The 13222-nt window shown below is 54.7% G+C and overlaps 1 protein-coding gene across 12 annotated transcripts in view; it reads left to right on the top strand.

The window, feature by feature from the left end:
* SLC6A9 (solute carrier family 6 member 9) overlaps window positions 1–13222 on the top strand; it is a 35018-nt gene that overhangs the window by 589 nt on the left and 21207 nt on the right. For 7 of the 12 annotated variants that reach the window (XM_028834488.2, XM_001097692.5, XM_028834508.2 and 4 more), the window contains exon 2: window positions 6530–6644. In XM_028834488.2, coding sequence (XP_028690321.1) covers window positions 6615–6644 — 30 coding nt within the window. In that variant the 5' untranslated portion in view covers window positions 6530–6614. Of the gene's footprint in view, window positions 1–640; window positions 890–6529; window positions 6645–13222 lie in introns of those variants that run through there. The other 5 variants (XM_028834490.2, XM_015137714.3, XM_077960042.1 and 2 more) reach the window with 1 other exon arrangement.

The raw sequence follows: 13222 nt of genomic DNA on the forward strand, positions 1-13222 counted from the left end.
TGCCTGCGCCTAGCGTGCGGGCTCCCGCGCGCTCCAACGCCTCTCAGCTCCCGCCAGCCTGGCTGCCTGTCTGGTCCCTCCAGCCGGCCTGCCTCCCCATCTGCCCTCCCGGTGCCGGTGCCGGTGCCTGTGCCCGTGCGCTCGCGGGACCCGGGAAGCCGCGCGGGAGAGTCCTGGCGCACTCAGCTTCTCTTTGTCCGCGCTCTGGCCGCGGCTTTGGGAAGGGACTGCGAGCGAGCGAGGAGTTCTTTGGGGGATGCTACCCTGGAAAGAATCCGTGCCCTCCCCACCCCAACCCTCATTACCGGCACGCCTAGGGCGGGGCCGGGCGGCCGCAGGTGAGGGCAGGGGCCTAGCAGCCCTGGGCGCCCACCCCCGGCCGGCGCTCCGCACCCGGCAGCCACTGCAGATCGCGAGCCGGCGGCGGGGCCGGGCGGGAGAGTGGGGCTTGCCCCGAGGGCCGGGAGGGGCCGGAGCCGGCCCGGGGGCGGGGCCGTGGGGCGGGGACCTCGGCGCCCCGGTACTTTTCCACCGCAGGGGCCGGGGGCGGGGCCGCCGCCTCCACGCCAGCTGAGGCCCACACGTGGCGGCTGATGTAACGCCCGTGCCCCTACATCTCTCTCCCGATTAAAGCGGACGCGCCCCGCTTCGAGGAACCGGGACGCTGCGGGCGGTGCCGCTGCTCTGAGACCGACCGCGCCCCTGCCTGCTGGCCCGGGGCCTCCGCGCCTCGGGCCCGCAGATACCTAAAGGAGCCGCACCCCCTTTCGGGCCTGCTCTCGGCAAGCCACACCCCCTCGCGGATCACTCTTAAAGGAGACTGGACCCCAGCTCGCTGACAGCTTCCGCACAAAGCGCGGTCTATTTCTCCGCTGAAAGGAGCGTGAGGGTACGGCCGTTGGGAAATGAAGGCTGCGGGGCGAGGAATGGGGAAGGAGAGAATAACCTGAAAGGTTAAAGACTCCCAAAGTGAGGGAGCATCAGAAGGTTGGAGAGTAGTGGGTGAGGGGACTGGTTCTAGCGACTAATGGGCGACACTGAGCATGCTCAAGTGTTTCCAACGACCGCAGAGAAAACGCCCCCTTTACTTGGCCTATGCGGCGACTGCGCTGTACCCGCTCAGTTCCCGGCTCTGGAAACACAGAAGCAGCACACCTCTGCCCTGAAGAACTCTCCATCTAGTGGGGAGCCAGACTTGGGCACGAGGAAGCATGCCGCAGTTGCTACGTGTGGCAAGCGTGCTGAGACGTACGCAGTGTGGGGGTACAGTAGGAAGGCTGACAGCAACGGGGAGAACCTAGGAAGGCTTCATGAAGATAATAGCATTGGGATAGGTTTTGAGGATGCGTAGGATATATACAGGTGGATATCAGGACAAGGGTGCTCAAAAAAGAGGGAACGGGTGCTGGGGCAAAGGCATGAAGCAGGAGCCTTCTGCAAATGCTGGGTAGTCTCACGTGGCGGCAGATGGCCACAGGTTGCTGACCTGGGCTCCCAGGTAGAACTAAGGGCTGTTTCCTGCTCCCGAAACTCCTCCACTTCCTCCATCACAGTGAATGGAAATTATGCTTCTTCCTCTACCTACCTACTAAACTGTGAGGTCCTTGAAGCCAGGGAAAGAGCCTGTCACCTTTCCATCCCCAGTGAGGACTCCAGGGCTTTTCCAAGATGGACCGTTAAAACTGATTGACCTGACAGCCCTGATACTCAGCGGTGAGACTGTCAAGATGGGCCAGGGTTCTGTGACTGATGTCTCAACATCTGCCTTTGGGTGACTCACACGCAGCTCAGACCAGCTTGTCCAACCCAGCCCTCCTGTCCCCACACCGAACCTGCAGCCTCACCATCGTTTGTCCTCTGGGATGGGCTTCCTCCCACTGCACCAACAGAAACCAGAGACTCCTTCTTATCCCTCCCCCTACCCAGTCCGATTCATCACCAAGTCTTCCTATGTTGCCTTTTATATTTATCTGAAATCTGTGCACTTCTCCTCACCCTGTTGTCACCTTCCTAACCTGAGCCCCCTCATTTTTGACCTGGCCCCTTTCTTCCTTTCCTTTCCTTTCCTTTCTTCCTTGTTTCCTTCCTTCCTTCCTCTCTTTCTTTCTTTTTTTTTTTTTTTAGATGGAGTTTCACTCTTGTTGCCCAGGCTAGAGTGCAATGGTGCCATCTCGACTCATTGCAACCTCCACCTCCAGAGTTCAAGTGATTCTCCTGACTCAGCCTCCTGAGTAGCTGGGATTACAGGCATGTGCCACCACGTCTGGCTAATTTTGTATTTTTATAGAGACGGGGTTTCTCCATGTTGGTCAGGCTGGTCTCCAACTCCTGACCTCAGGTGATCCGCCTGCCTCGGCCTCCCAAAGTGGTGGGATTACAGGCGTGAGGCACCGCACCCGGCCTGGCCTGGCCCATTTCTAATTGATTTCCTCTCTTCTACTTCAGCCTCCCTCCAGTCCTTTCTCCACACTGTATCTAGGGGGATGGTTTCAAGATGCATATTCCACCAATTGCTTCTCCTTGAAGTTGATCTTTTGCTTAAAAGCTTTCAATAGCCACCCTTGCCCTCAAGATGAAGACCAAAATCCAGACCCCAAAGGCCCTGGCCAGGCCTCTCTGTCCACTTTAATCTTTGACCATTTCCCCCTGACTATCTGAGCTCCAGCCTCAGAGCCTTTCCACATATTGTTTCATTTGCTTGACTCTCTCTTCCTCTTCTCTTCCTCATTATTGCCACTTTGCCTAATTTACTTCTTTAGACCCCTAAACATCACTTCCTCAGGGAAGCCCTCCCCTAGTCTTACACAAGGCCAGGCTCCCCTACTGTAGAGTCTCATAACACAATCTTTCTCTTTACATCCTTTATCTCAGTATGCAATTCTTTATTTTTTTATTTTTTGAGACAGAGGTTCCCTCTTTTTGCCCAGGCTGGAGTGCAATGGCACGACTTCGGCTCACTGCAACCTCTGCCTCCTGGGTTCAAGTGATTCTCTTGCCTCAGCCTCCCAAGTAGCTGGGATTACAGGTGCCCACCACATCGCCCAGCTGATTTTGTATTTTTGATAGAGATGGGCCTTCACCATGTTAGCCAGGCTGGTCTCAAACTCCTGACCTCAGGTGATCCACCTGCCTTGACCTCCCAAAGTGCTGGGATTACAGGCATGGGCCACCGCTCCTGGTCTCAGTTTGTAATTCTTTAAATTTTAGTCATCAGTTTAACTCTTTCCCCTTAGTCTGTAAGCTGCAGGAGTACAGATACCTTTGAGTTCTTGGTGCCTAGCACAGTTCTGGCCCAGAGCAGACCTGCAATCAATATTGCGGAATAAATGAGTCTAGCTGTGATCAGCCATAAATGCCTGCTAAGCAGTTTAGGCCATATCCTGTTGGCTGTGGAAAACTATTGGAGAGAATCAGGGATTTAGGGCTTCGGGAGGATTAACAGATTGGAGGGGAGGAACATGTGGAGGGCTTGTGGTAAGGACAAAAATTAGGCAGAAACTTCAGAACTTATGAGGAAATTACTATTGGCCCCATCTTCCAGACTGAGAAAACTAAGGCTCAAAGAGGTTGAGTAACTTACTTGAAATCATATACCTAGTGAGTAGCTGAGCCAGAAATCCAGCCCAGGCCTACCAGATCCCAGAGCCCGAGCTCTTTATCTTGTGCTAAACTGCCTCTGTGACCCGCTACTGCCTGTCAGCGGTGGCCCACAAATGCTTCAGGGGCATGTGTGGGGCCTGGTGTTGTGGATCTTCCACACGTAGAAGGGGCTGGACGCCATGGGCAATCACTTGGTGTTTTCTGAATGGACAGATGGGGCCACATAACAGGAATGTCAAAGGCAGGAGAAGGAGCAAAGCTTTACACCCAGCTCATTCTCCTGGAAGCCGCCATGAAGCAGTCTTTTCCCTCCAGTCCACGAACTACCTGAGGGCAGGGATTGCATTTGCAGTCAGAGATGTCAGAGTCAGAGATGTCAGGTCTGAAAACCTAGTTCAAGTCCTCACTCGAGCACTTACAAGGAAGGCATTTGACCTCTCCGAGTCCGTCTCTCTGATGGTAAACTGGGAGGAATTCCAGAATAACCTGGGTGAGGGCCCTCTGCAGCCTAAGTTTGGAGACACAATGTCCTCAGTTCACTTACCTGACCAGTGGGCTTAATAATTTCCAACCCATGACGTGGCTTTTTTGTTTTTTTTTTTTTCAAGACAAAGTCTCACTCTGTCACCTAGGCTGGAGAGCAATGGTGTGATCTCGGCTCACTGCAATCTCTGACTCCCGGATTCAAGCGATTCTCCTATCTCAGACTCCCGAGTAGCTGGGACTACAGGCGCATACCACCACACCTGGTTAATTTTTGTACTTTTAGTAGAGATGAGATTTCACCATATTGGTCAGGCTGGTCTTGAACTCCTGACCTCAGGTGATCCGCCCATCTTGGCCTCCCAAAGTGCTGGGATTACAGGCATAAGCCACTGCACCCAGCTGACATGGCTCTTTCTAATGCCATCTGCTGTTATTACTATCATCATTGTCATTATTAGTCCTTGAATGAGGAGAGGTGGCTTTAAGGGAGTCAAATCTAGAGTTTACAGCTTGAGAGGGAGGCACAGGGGTGAGAGAGGACAAGGTATAATCTCATTTTGAGGGAGCACACCCCCGTCTTTCTTTACTTGCCCCCAGAAGACCAAAGCCATGAGCTGGAACCTCTTTAGGAGAAGAAGTTGAGCCACAGGCCAGCCTGGGTCACATCTTGTCCCCACCCTGCCCTAAGAGAAGCTCTGCAGGAGACCAGGCAGCCAGGGCAAAGGGCCTAACAAAGCCAAGGGCTGATTTGCATAGGCAAAGAGCAGCCTCCTCATCTCTCCTCCAGCCTTCCAGAGACTTCCTGGGCTTGTAGGTGAGAGGTGGCCCTTGACAGGTGGCTGTGGGTAGGGCAGAGTTGCCCAGAATAGCCTTGGGAACAGACTCCCTGGGAAGGCAGGAAAGGCTCCAGAGAGAGGCAGAGCCGAATCCTTCCTGGGTCTAGGCCCTGAGGAGGGGTTTCCTCCCATGAGATAATTCTTTTTTTTTTTTTTTTCCTGAGACCGAGTCCCGCTGTCGCCCAGGCTGGAGTACAGTGGTGGTGGGATCTCGGCTCACTGCAACCTCCGCCTCCCAGGTTCCAGCGATTCTCCTGCCTCAGCCTCCCGAGTAGCTGGGATTACAGGCATCCGCCACCACGCCCAGCTAATTTTTGTAATTTTAGTAGAGACCAGGTTTCGCCATGTTGGCCAGGATGGTCTCGAACTCCTGAGCTCAGGTAATCCACCTGCCTTGGCCTCCTAAAGTACTGGGATTACAGGTGTGAGCCACCACGTCCGGCCAAGATAACTCTTTTTTTTTTTTTTTTTTTTTTTTTTGAGACCGAACCTCACTCTGTCACCCAGGCTGGAATGCAATGAGACAACTCTTTAAGGCTCTCTGAAGATGGATTTCTCCTGAGGCCTGTCAAAAACTAACCTTTCTTCCATCCCATCTGACATTAAGCCCGTGTGCACCAGCATTGCCATGGGGCTGCTCCTTCCACGTGGCTGCTGCCCCACAGCTCGCCAGCCCCACCTTGCCCCTCAGATGCTTCCCACAAGATCCTGGGCTGGCCTGGATCCCTCATTCCAGAGGTCCCGCCTTCGCTATTTCCCTCCATTTTAATTCAACTAACACTTCTTGTAAGCCCAGTGCCGTGCAACGTGCTGGGCACAGAGGGCAAAAGAAACAGTCCCAAGCCCTCGGGGAACTCACTGACTCATGGTCGATGAACTTAAAAGCAAATAAGTGTCATACGAAATAAGAATACTAGTAGAGATTTGCACAAAACAGAAAAGAGGAAGCAACTTTTTTATTCTTTTGAGAGAGTGGGTCAGAAAAGGCTGCAGAGAAGAGGTGACATTTAGCCCGGTGCAGTGCTGAGGATTTGTAGAATTTCACCTGGTGAACTGCTGTGGAGGGGACAGCTGGGAGTGGAAGGAGGCGTGGCTGCACAGGGGTGTGTGGCTGGCCCAGAGCTTGGTCCAAGTGAATGACATGACAACAAGCCCAGCTGCCCTGGGGCCCACACTGGGTGCCACCCAGATGGGGAAGGGCCATCCTGGCTGCCTGGCTGGGGTGAGGATGGGGAGAGTGTGCTGACCGGAGCTGATTCCCCTCCGGGAAAGGCTGAAGCCATTCACATAGACCATGAAGGAGTTGGACTCCATCCCAGTTCGGTATTCATTTTTTATCTTTTACAGGATTGGGCATCTGGAGAGTCAAAAATAGACCTTTGCCCATTGGGACACGAAGCCTGGAGATCAAGAGATCCAGGGGAAAGGTTGGGGGCACTGGGAAGGAGCTGGATCGGAGGGTCTTCCAGAAAGAAAGGAGCAGCATGCGGACATGGCTTGGCAGAGGGCCTGGGCCGGCTGGTGGTGGGTGGCTCTGCACTACCTGTGTGGAGAGCCCTGTGGGCCACATGGCCAAGTCTTCACCTCACCCTCTGCTCTCTCCACAGCTCTTGAGGTCTGTGGCCTGAAAGGCGCTGGAAGCAGAGCCTGTGAGTGTGGTCCCCATCACCAGAGCCCCAGCCCACCGCCGCCATGGTAGGAAAAGGTGCCAAAGGGATGCTGGTGAGTACAGAGGCCAGACTGTGGGGAGGAAGGGGAGTCCCAAGCTCTGCCCCCAGGACCTCCTGCCAGCTGCTTGCCATGACAGGAAGGCTTAGGAAGGCCAGCACTGCCAGGGCTCCTGAGTTCCCAGCTGACCCCAGCATGAGCAGGTAGCCCCTCATCTACCAGGTCAGAGAGTGTCAGGCTCCAAGCCCACAGAGCCCACGAAGATCTGCCAGAAGGCAGGAGGTGTGCGCCCCATCCTTGTCACAGAGGTGCTGCGGTGCGCCCCATCCTTGTCACAGAGGTGCTGCGGACAGAAGGAGGTCACTCATGTGCTGAGAGGACAGTGCAGCGTGGGGCTGTGCGGGCGGCTTCCGTCTGTGTTGATCAAGGGCTCCTCCCTCAGACCCTGCCTGGTTTTCCTCCACTTCTCTGGGTCCTTCTCAGTCTGAAAAGTAACAACATTTTGTTTTGAGTGCTCTCCTGAGGACTCTCAGAAAATCTCTCTCCACCCTTCCCCCATGTCCTGGCTTTTCTTTGCCCTCAACCTTAGAGCACAGGGGAGGTAGTGGTGAGGCCAGGAGACACAGCGGGGTGGGTGAGATCCTTTTTATTTTTTTTAATTTTTTTGAGACCAAGTCTCACTCTGTGCCTGGGCTAGAGTACAGTGGTGTGATCTCGGCTCACTGCAACCTCTGCCCCCTCCCGGGTTCAAGCGATTCTCATGCCTCAGCCTCCCGAGTAGCTGGGATTACAGGCATGTGCCACCAAGCCTGGCTCATTTTGTATTTTTGGTAGAGATGGTGTTTCACCATGTTGGCCAGGCTGGTCTCAAACTTCTGACCTCAGGTGATCCACACGCCTCGGCCTCCCAAAGTGCTGGGATTACAGGCGTGAGCCACCGCGCCCAGCCTGGGTGAGGTTCTTAAAGGAGCAAGACTAGCTGATGGAGGGACCAGGTCAGCACCAGAAGCAGGAACCAGGAAAGTGATGCCAAATCCTGTCCCAGAGGCAATGGTTGTCTTCCTTCTCTTGAGATCTTCCCTGGGGACAGGCTAGACTGGATGGCTGCCGGGGGTGGGGACCAGGGACTGACCATGGACAGTCCCTCCCTCAGCAGCTCCCATCCTGTCAATCTCCTGTGTTGCTTTTCTCATTTAATGAAAGATTCACTGGCCTGGGGTCTTTACTGAGCCCTCCCCAAACAAGCCCTGCCTCTCACCAAAGATTTCTGGGACTCAAAGTACCTGGTTTAAAAGAACAACTTGGGCTGGGCGTGGTGGCTCACGCCTGTAATCCCAGCACTTTGGGAGGCTGAGGCAGGCGGATCATCTGAGGTCAGGAGTTTGAGACTAACCTGCCCAACATGGTGAAACCTTGTCTCTACTATAAAAATTAGCCAGATGTGGTGGTACGCACCTGTAATCCCAGCTACAGTGAGCCGAGATTGTGCCACTGCACTCCAGCCTGGGCAATAGAGCAGGGCTCTGTCTCAAAAAAAAAAAAGAAAGAAAAGAAATTTTAAAAAATTTAAAAAGAACAGTTTGTGGGAGAGAACCGGGTGGTTCTGTTCCAAGCTCAGGATCTTCTATCTGGCCCTGTTCTGAACCTCCTGCATCCAACCCCTGGCCCCATCCCTCTGGTCTAGCCCCCTGCTCATTGACTGATTGGAGTAAGTCTGAATGAACCAAGCTCCTGAAAGTATTCCTAAGATTCCTGAAATCTGGGTGCTCAGAAATGGGCCCAGATGGAGGTCTTATGACCTGAACACTTGCTAGGGGTGAATCCCATCTGAGAACCCAAACATGGCCCCGCCTTTCCTGGAGAGGTCTTGGAATTGCCATGGGCTTGTGACAGGAAGTGGGGTGTGGCCCTGTCCCTTTCTACCATGGAGATTCTGAGCCCCATGAAACCTCTGAGTCCTCCCTGGTGGCTCTTCTTTCTCTGGAGTGACTTGGAAGGACTGGGAGGAGGGCAGGCGGAGAGATGTGAGCAGCACAGAGGGCATGGGTCCCAGTGTCCCAGAGTCCCTGCCTGAACTGAGCTTCCCGGACTGTGCTCTGCCGGTCGGCCTGGCCAGCCTGTCTGTGGATGGGAATGCTGCCTTGGGACTCCTGTTCCCAGCACTAGGATGTGCCTAAAGATAGCTGAGGCTCACTCTCCTCCCCGCTCTCTGCCCTTTGGCTTTTGCCCACTGTTGCTGCGTTTGAGGCTCATAGCATCCGTCCCATGGGCACCCCCAGTGGTTGCTTGGAGATTCTATTCCTGCTTCCTTTTCAGCTCTGCTGATGACCTTGGACTATTCCACTCTATTCTTGGGTTCCAGTTTGGGACTGAAGCCACCTCCGTTCAGTGTTTGCCTCTAGACACGGCCTCTGAGGTGCACAGGGCAGCTGGTCCCAGCCGAACCCCATCTCTGCTAACACAGGCAGCCCAGTCAGCACGTTTGTGTCTTCCGTGTCTTCCTATGGCCAGTAACTAAGGAAGCATCATTCTGACAGGCTTCTTCTTTGGATACCCTGGTAGATCAAAAGAGGATGTTAAGGGGCGTGTGTGTAACCATGCACTTGGACCATCACAATTCTCTGTGGCTTCTGCTGCTCTGTTTGTACCCTGGCATGCATGGAGCAGGCACTGGCCCCTACCACGGGATCCTCACTTCTATCCCCCTTTACCCAGGTTTGGGTGTGAGGACACTGGCCCTCTAAGTCTCTTCAGTGTCGGCAGACACCCTGTGTTATCCTTGGAGCTTCTGCTGGATGCTACAGCCAGTGCCCCATGGGTAACAAGCAGCTTACCAGCACGTGCCCAGGCCCACATGCCCGCTGCACGTGTCCCTCCCTCACTCCCAGCCCAGATGGTCTCTGCCAGGCCAGCTCAGCTGCCTCCCTCACGCCTCAGCAGCTCCTAGGACAGGGCTGTGTGAGAACCCAGCTGGCCAGGGTGCCTCCAAGCCTGGGAGCAGCTGGGATGCTTGGGGGCACTAGGGGGTGGGTGGGGTGGTCCTTCCATGGAGACCTAGGCCCTCGTACACGTGTGGAGCAGGGCCACCTAGGTCTCAAAGGGCAAGGGGCTGGAGGAGAGGGACCCAGGACAGGAGGCAAGAGAGCCCCCACTAGCTCAGTTTTAATCCTTCACCCACCAATGTCACACCATTTCCCAGGCTGGCCACCTCAGTCCCCTCCCTAGTGCCACTACCCACTCATGCAGAGTCTTGGGCAGTCCGGGCCTTGGCGGGCTTCCTTGACCTCTTCTCATGTCTGAGCACGCTGATTGTTTCTGCCACTGGGAAGCCTCAATGAACAGGAACAGACTCATTTGGATTAGGGCTCTGGGTGCCAGAGCATCCAAATCCCAGGAGGACTTGCAAGCACCACAGGCTGCCAGGGGCTGCCCCACCCTGACCTGTTCTCATATGTTTTGCCCTGAGGGTTTGGGCACCTCCTGTCTATAGCATCCGTCATAGGACCTGGCACATAGTGGGGACTCACCCAGCCCAAGTGTTGGCATGTAGCAAGTGCTCAACTAGTGCAGGCTTGGTGCCTTACTGGGAGGTCACCAAGCACAAGGTTTGGCACACCTTGGACACTCCCTTGGTAGAGGGCCTGTCCCTGCCTGGGCACTCACCTAACCCAAGTCTTAGCATGTGGCAAATGCTCAGCTAGTGCAGACTTGGCACACATTAGACACTCCCTTAGAAGACAGCCTGTCACCCTGTAGGCATTCGTCTAGCACACTGCCAGGCACGCAGTGGGTGCTCACCCAGCTCAGAGCTGGGCACACACTGGGTCTTTACCTGGCACAGAATTCGGCATACCTGGGGTACTCCCCTAGTGCAGGACCTAGCACACCATAGGGGCTCCTCACCTGGGGCTGACACACAATGAGTGCTGTCTCAGCTTCGGACATGGCACATGGTGGGCATTCTGCTGATGCAGGTTCTCGCACACAGCAGGTGCTTCCAGCACAAGATTTGACACCCAGTAAATGCTATCCCGGCTCAGGGATTGGCACACAGTGGCCATTCTCCTTAGATAAGGCCTAGCACAGTGGAGGTGCTCTTCTAGCCAGGACAGCCTAAGCAATGACCTTCCACTGATCCTAGATTAGCAGCTACTGGCTCCTCAGTGAAATGGACAATATCTAGATCCAGAGGAAAAGGCCCAGCCTTCTTCAGCTTCCTCTCAGGTCAGGGGGCCTGCCCTCCCTCTTCCTCCCCACTTCCTCTGTAGCCCACCTACTCAGGGAGGCCTGTAGCCCGGCCTCCCACACAGCCGCCCTGCGGCCCTCCCCCATCCCTGGCACTTCTCAGTCCCAGCTCAGCGGGACCTTCCCTCCAGAGTCACAGGGGACAACAAAGACCCTAGCCTCCTTGCCCCTCTGGAAGCAGGCCCACTCTTATTAGGAAAAGTCAGAGGCGGGAGCTGGGGGAGTCAGCCTTCCTAAGTGGGGCTGGAGCAGCTGGATCTCGCTAATGAGGTCTCATTACGGCCAGGGCCCAGCTGGGCTGCTGCCGCCTCCTGTCCCCATGGCCAGAGCCAGGGAAAGCCATCCAGCCAGGGCTGCCTGTTCTGGGCACCCGGCCCAGGCCAGGGCAGCCAGAGCCCAGAGCCCACCCTGGGTGGAAGTGAGCATTTGGGCATCATGGGTGACTGGACCTTCCTGGAGCCAGTGGCCCAGCCAGCGCCTTGGCCCTCAGTCTGCGCCTGCAGGAAGTCAGGGGAGTGTGTCTGGGGACCAGGCGCATGAGGCTGGCTGAGTGAGCAGCTGAGTCAGTAGGATCTGAGGCCATCCTTAGGACACTTGCTTGAGCCAAGGCCTGTCCCCATCTTCCCCAAACCAACATGGAGATAATAATGGACCTACCTCATGGGACAGCTGGGAGGACCCAGTGAGTTAACATATGGGAAGTTAACTTGTACCATACTAGGTGAGTGCCCACAGGGTGACGGGCTGTCTCTGAAGCAAGTGTCCCACATATGCTGAGCCAGGACAGTGCCTGGCCCACAGCAAGCACTTACTATGTGTTTTCTGTTACCATTATTACTACTGCTCACTAGGTTCAGTGATTGGCGAGTGGTATCCCTGTTTTAGAGATGCAGGAACTGAGATCCAACATGTTAAGGGACTTGCCTAGGGTTATATATGGTGAGAAACTAACAGAGCTAGGGTTTGAACCCAGGACTGTCAAACTCTAAAGCCTGTGACTTTTTATCTTATTTTAAAATTTATTTTTTATTAATTTTTTGAAACAAGGTCTCACTTTGTCACCCAGTTTGGAGTGCAGTGGTGTGATCATAGCTCACTACAGCTTCCAACGTGTGGGCTCAAGCAATCCTCCCTTCTCAGTCTCCTGAGTCGCTGGGACTATAGGTACACACCACCACACCTGGCCAGTTTTTTGTAGAGACAGGATCTCACTATGTTGTCCAGGCTGGTCATGAACTCCTGACCTCAAGTGACCCTCCTGCCTTGGCTTCCCAAAGCAATGAGATTACAGGCCTAAGCCACTGTGCCCCGCCTATCTTTTTATTTTTATTTATTTATTTATTATTATTATTATTATTATTATTGAGAGGGAGTTTTGCTCTTGTTGCCCAGGCTGGAGTGCAATGGCGCGATCTTGGCTCACTGGAACCTCCGCCTCCTGGGTTCAAGTGATTCTCCCACCTCAGCCTCCCGAGTAGCTGGCATTACAGGCATGTGCCATCACACCCAGCTAATTTTGTATTTTTAGTAGAGATGGGGTTGGTCTCACCATGTTGGTCAGGTTGGTCTCGAACTCCTGACCTTGTGATCTGCCCTCTTCTGCCTTCCAAAGTGCTGGGATTACAGGCGTGAGCCACTGAATCCGGCCCTGTTTTTTCATTTTTAATGTCATCCTGTGCTTGACAAAACTCCTTATATTCCCTGTGGGGTTGCCACACTCACCAAACTCACAGGAAAGCTGTTCTTACACCAGAATTCATGCACGTGTCCATCTGACTGATATTTCCTGAGGTCCTACGATAAGCCAAGCCTTCTGCTGACTGACCAGTTTCCAGAGGGCCTGACACCTTCCCAGCACTGGAACACATATGCCCACCTTCTGAGCCACTGGTCTGCGGTATCTTGGGGTCAGCAGGAGACTGGCCAGCGTGTGTGGCCTCAGAGAAAGGGACTGGATGGGTCTGAGTGGCATCCCACCACAGTCATGGTGACTGCAGTCATGGTGACGACACCACTGGACCTACCAGCCCACGCTGCACACACTCCCAGACTAGCACCTCAGCTTCTGGGCATCACGGTGCAAATCCTCACGGGTTCTTATTCCACAGCCCCCCTTTGTCTGGACTCTGGGATGACTGCCCCCTTGGCTAACACCATCTTTGTTCAGACAGGTGACAGCGTGGTTCACTAGGCCAGGGCTTTCTTGCATGGTCAGTCACATTCTCCTAGGAAGACGTCCCATCATCCTGGCATGTTGGGAGTCCCCATCTCTGGTGGGGCGGGGGGGTCAGATACAGCCTTAGCAGCCCTAGGCCTTGGTTTCTCCCAGCCTGCACCCCTCCGAGGAGCCTGAGCTGCTCTGGTGGTGCCCTGTGAACTGTGCCTTC

This window comes from Macaca mulatta, chromosome 1, assembly GCF_049350105.2.
Source record: "Macaca mulatta isolate MMU2019108-1 chromosome 1, T2T-MMU8v2.0, whole genome shotgun sequence".
Lineage (NCBI taxonomy): Eukaryota > Metazoa > Chordata > Mammalia > Primates > Cercopithecidae > Macaca > Macaca mulatta.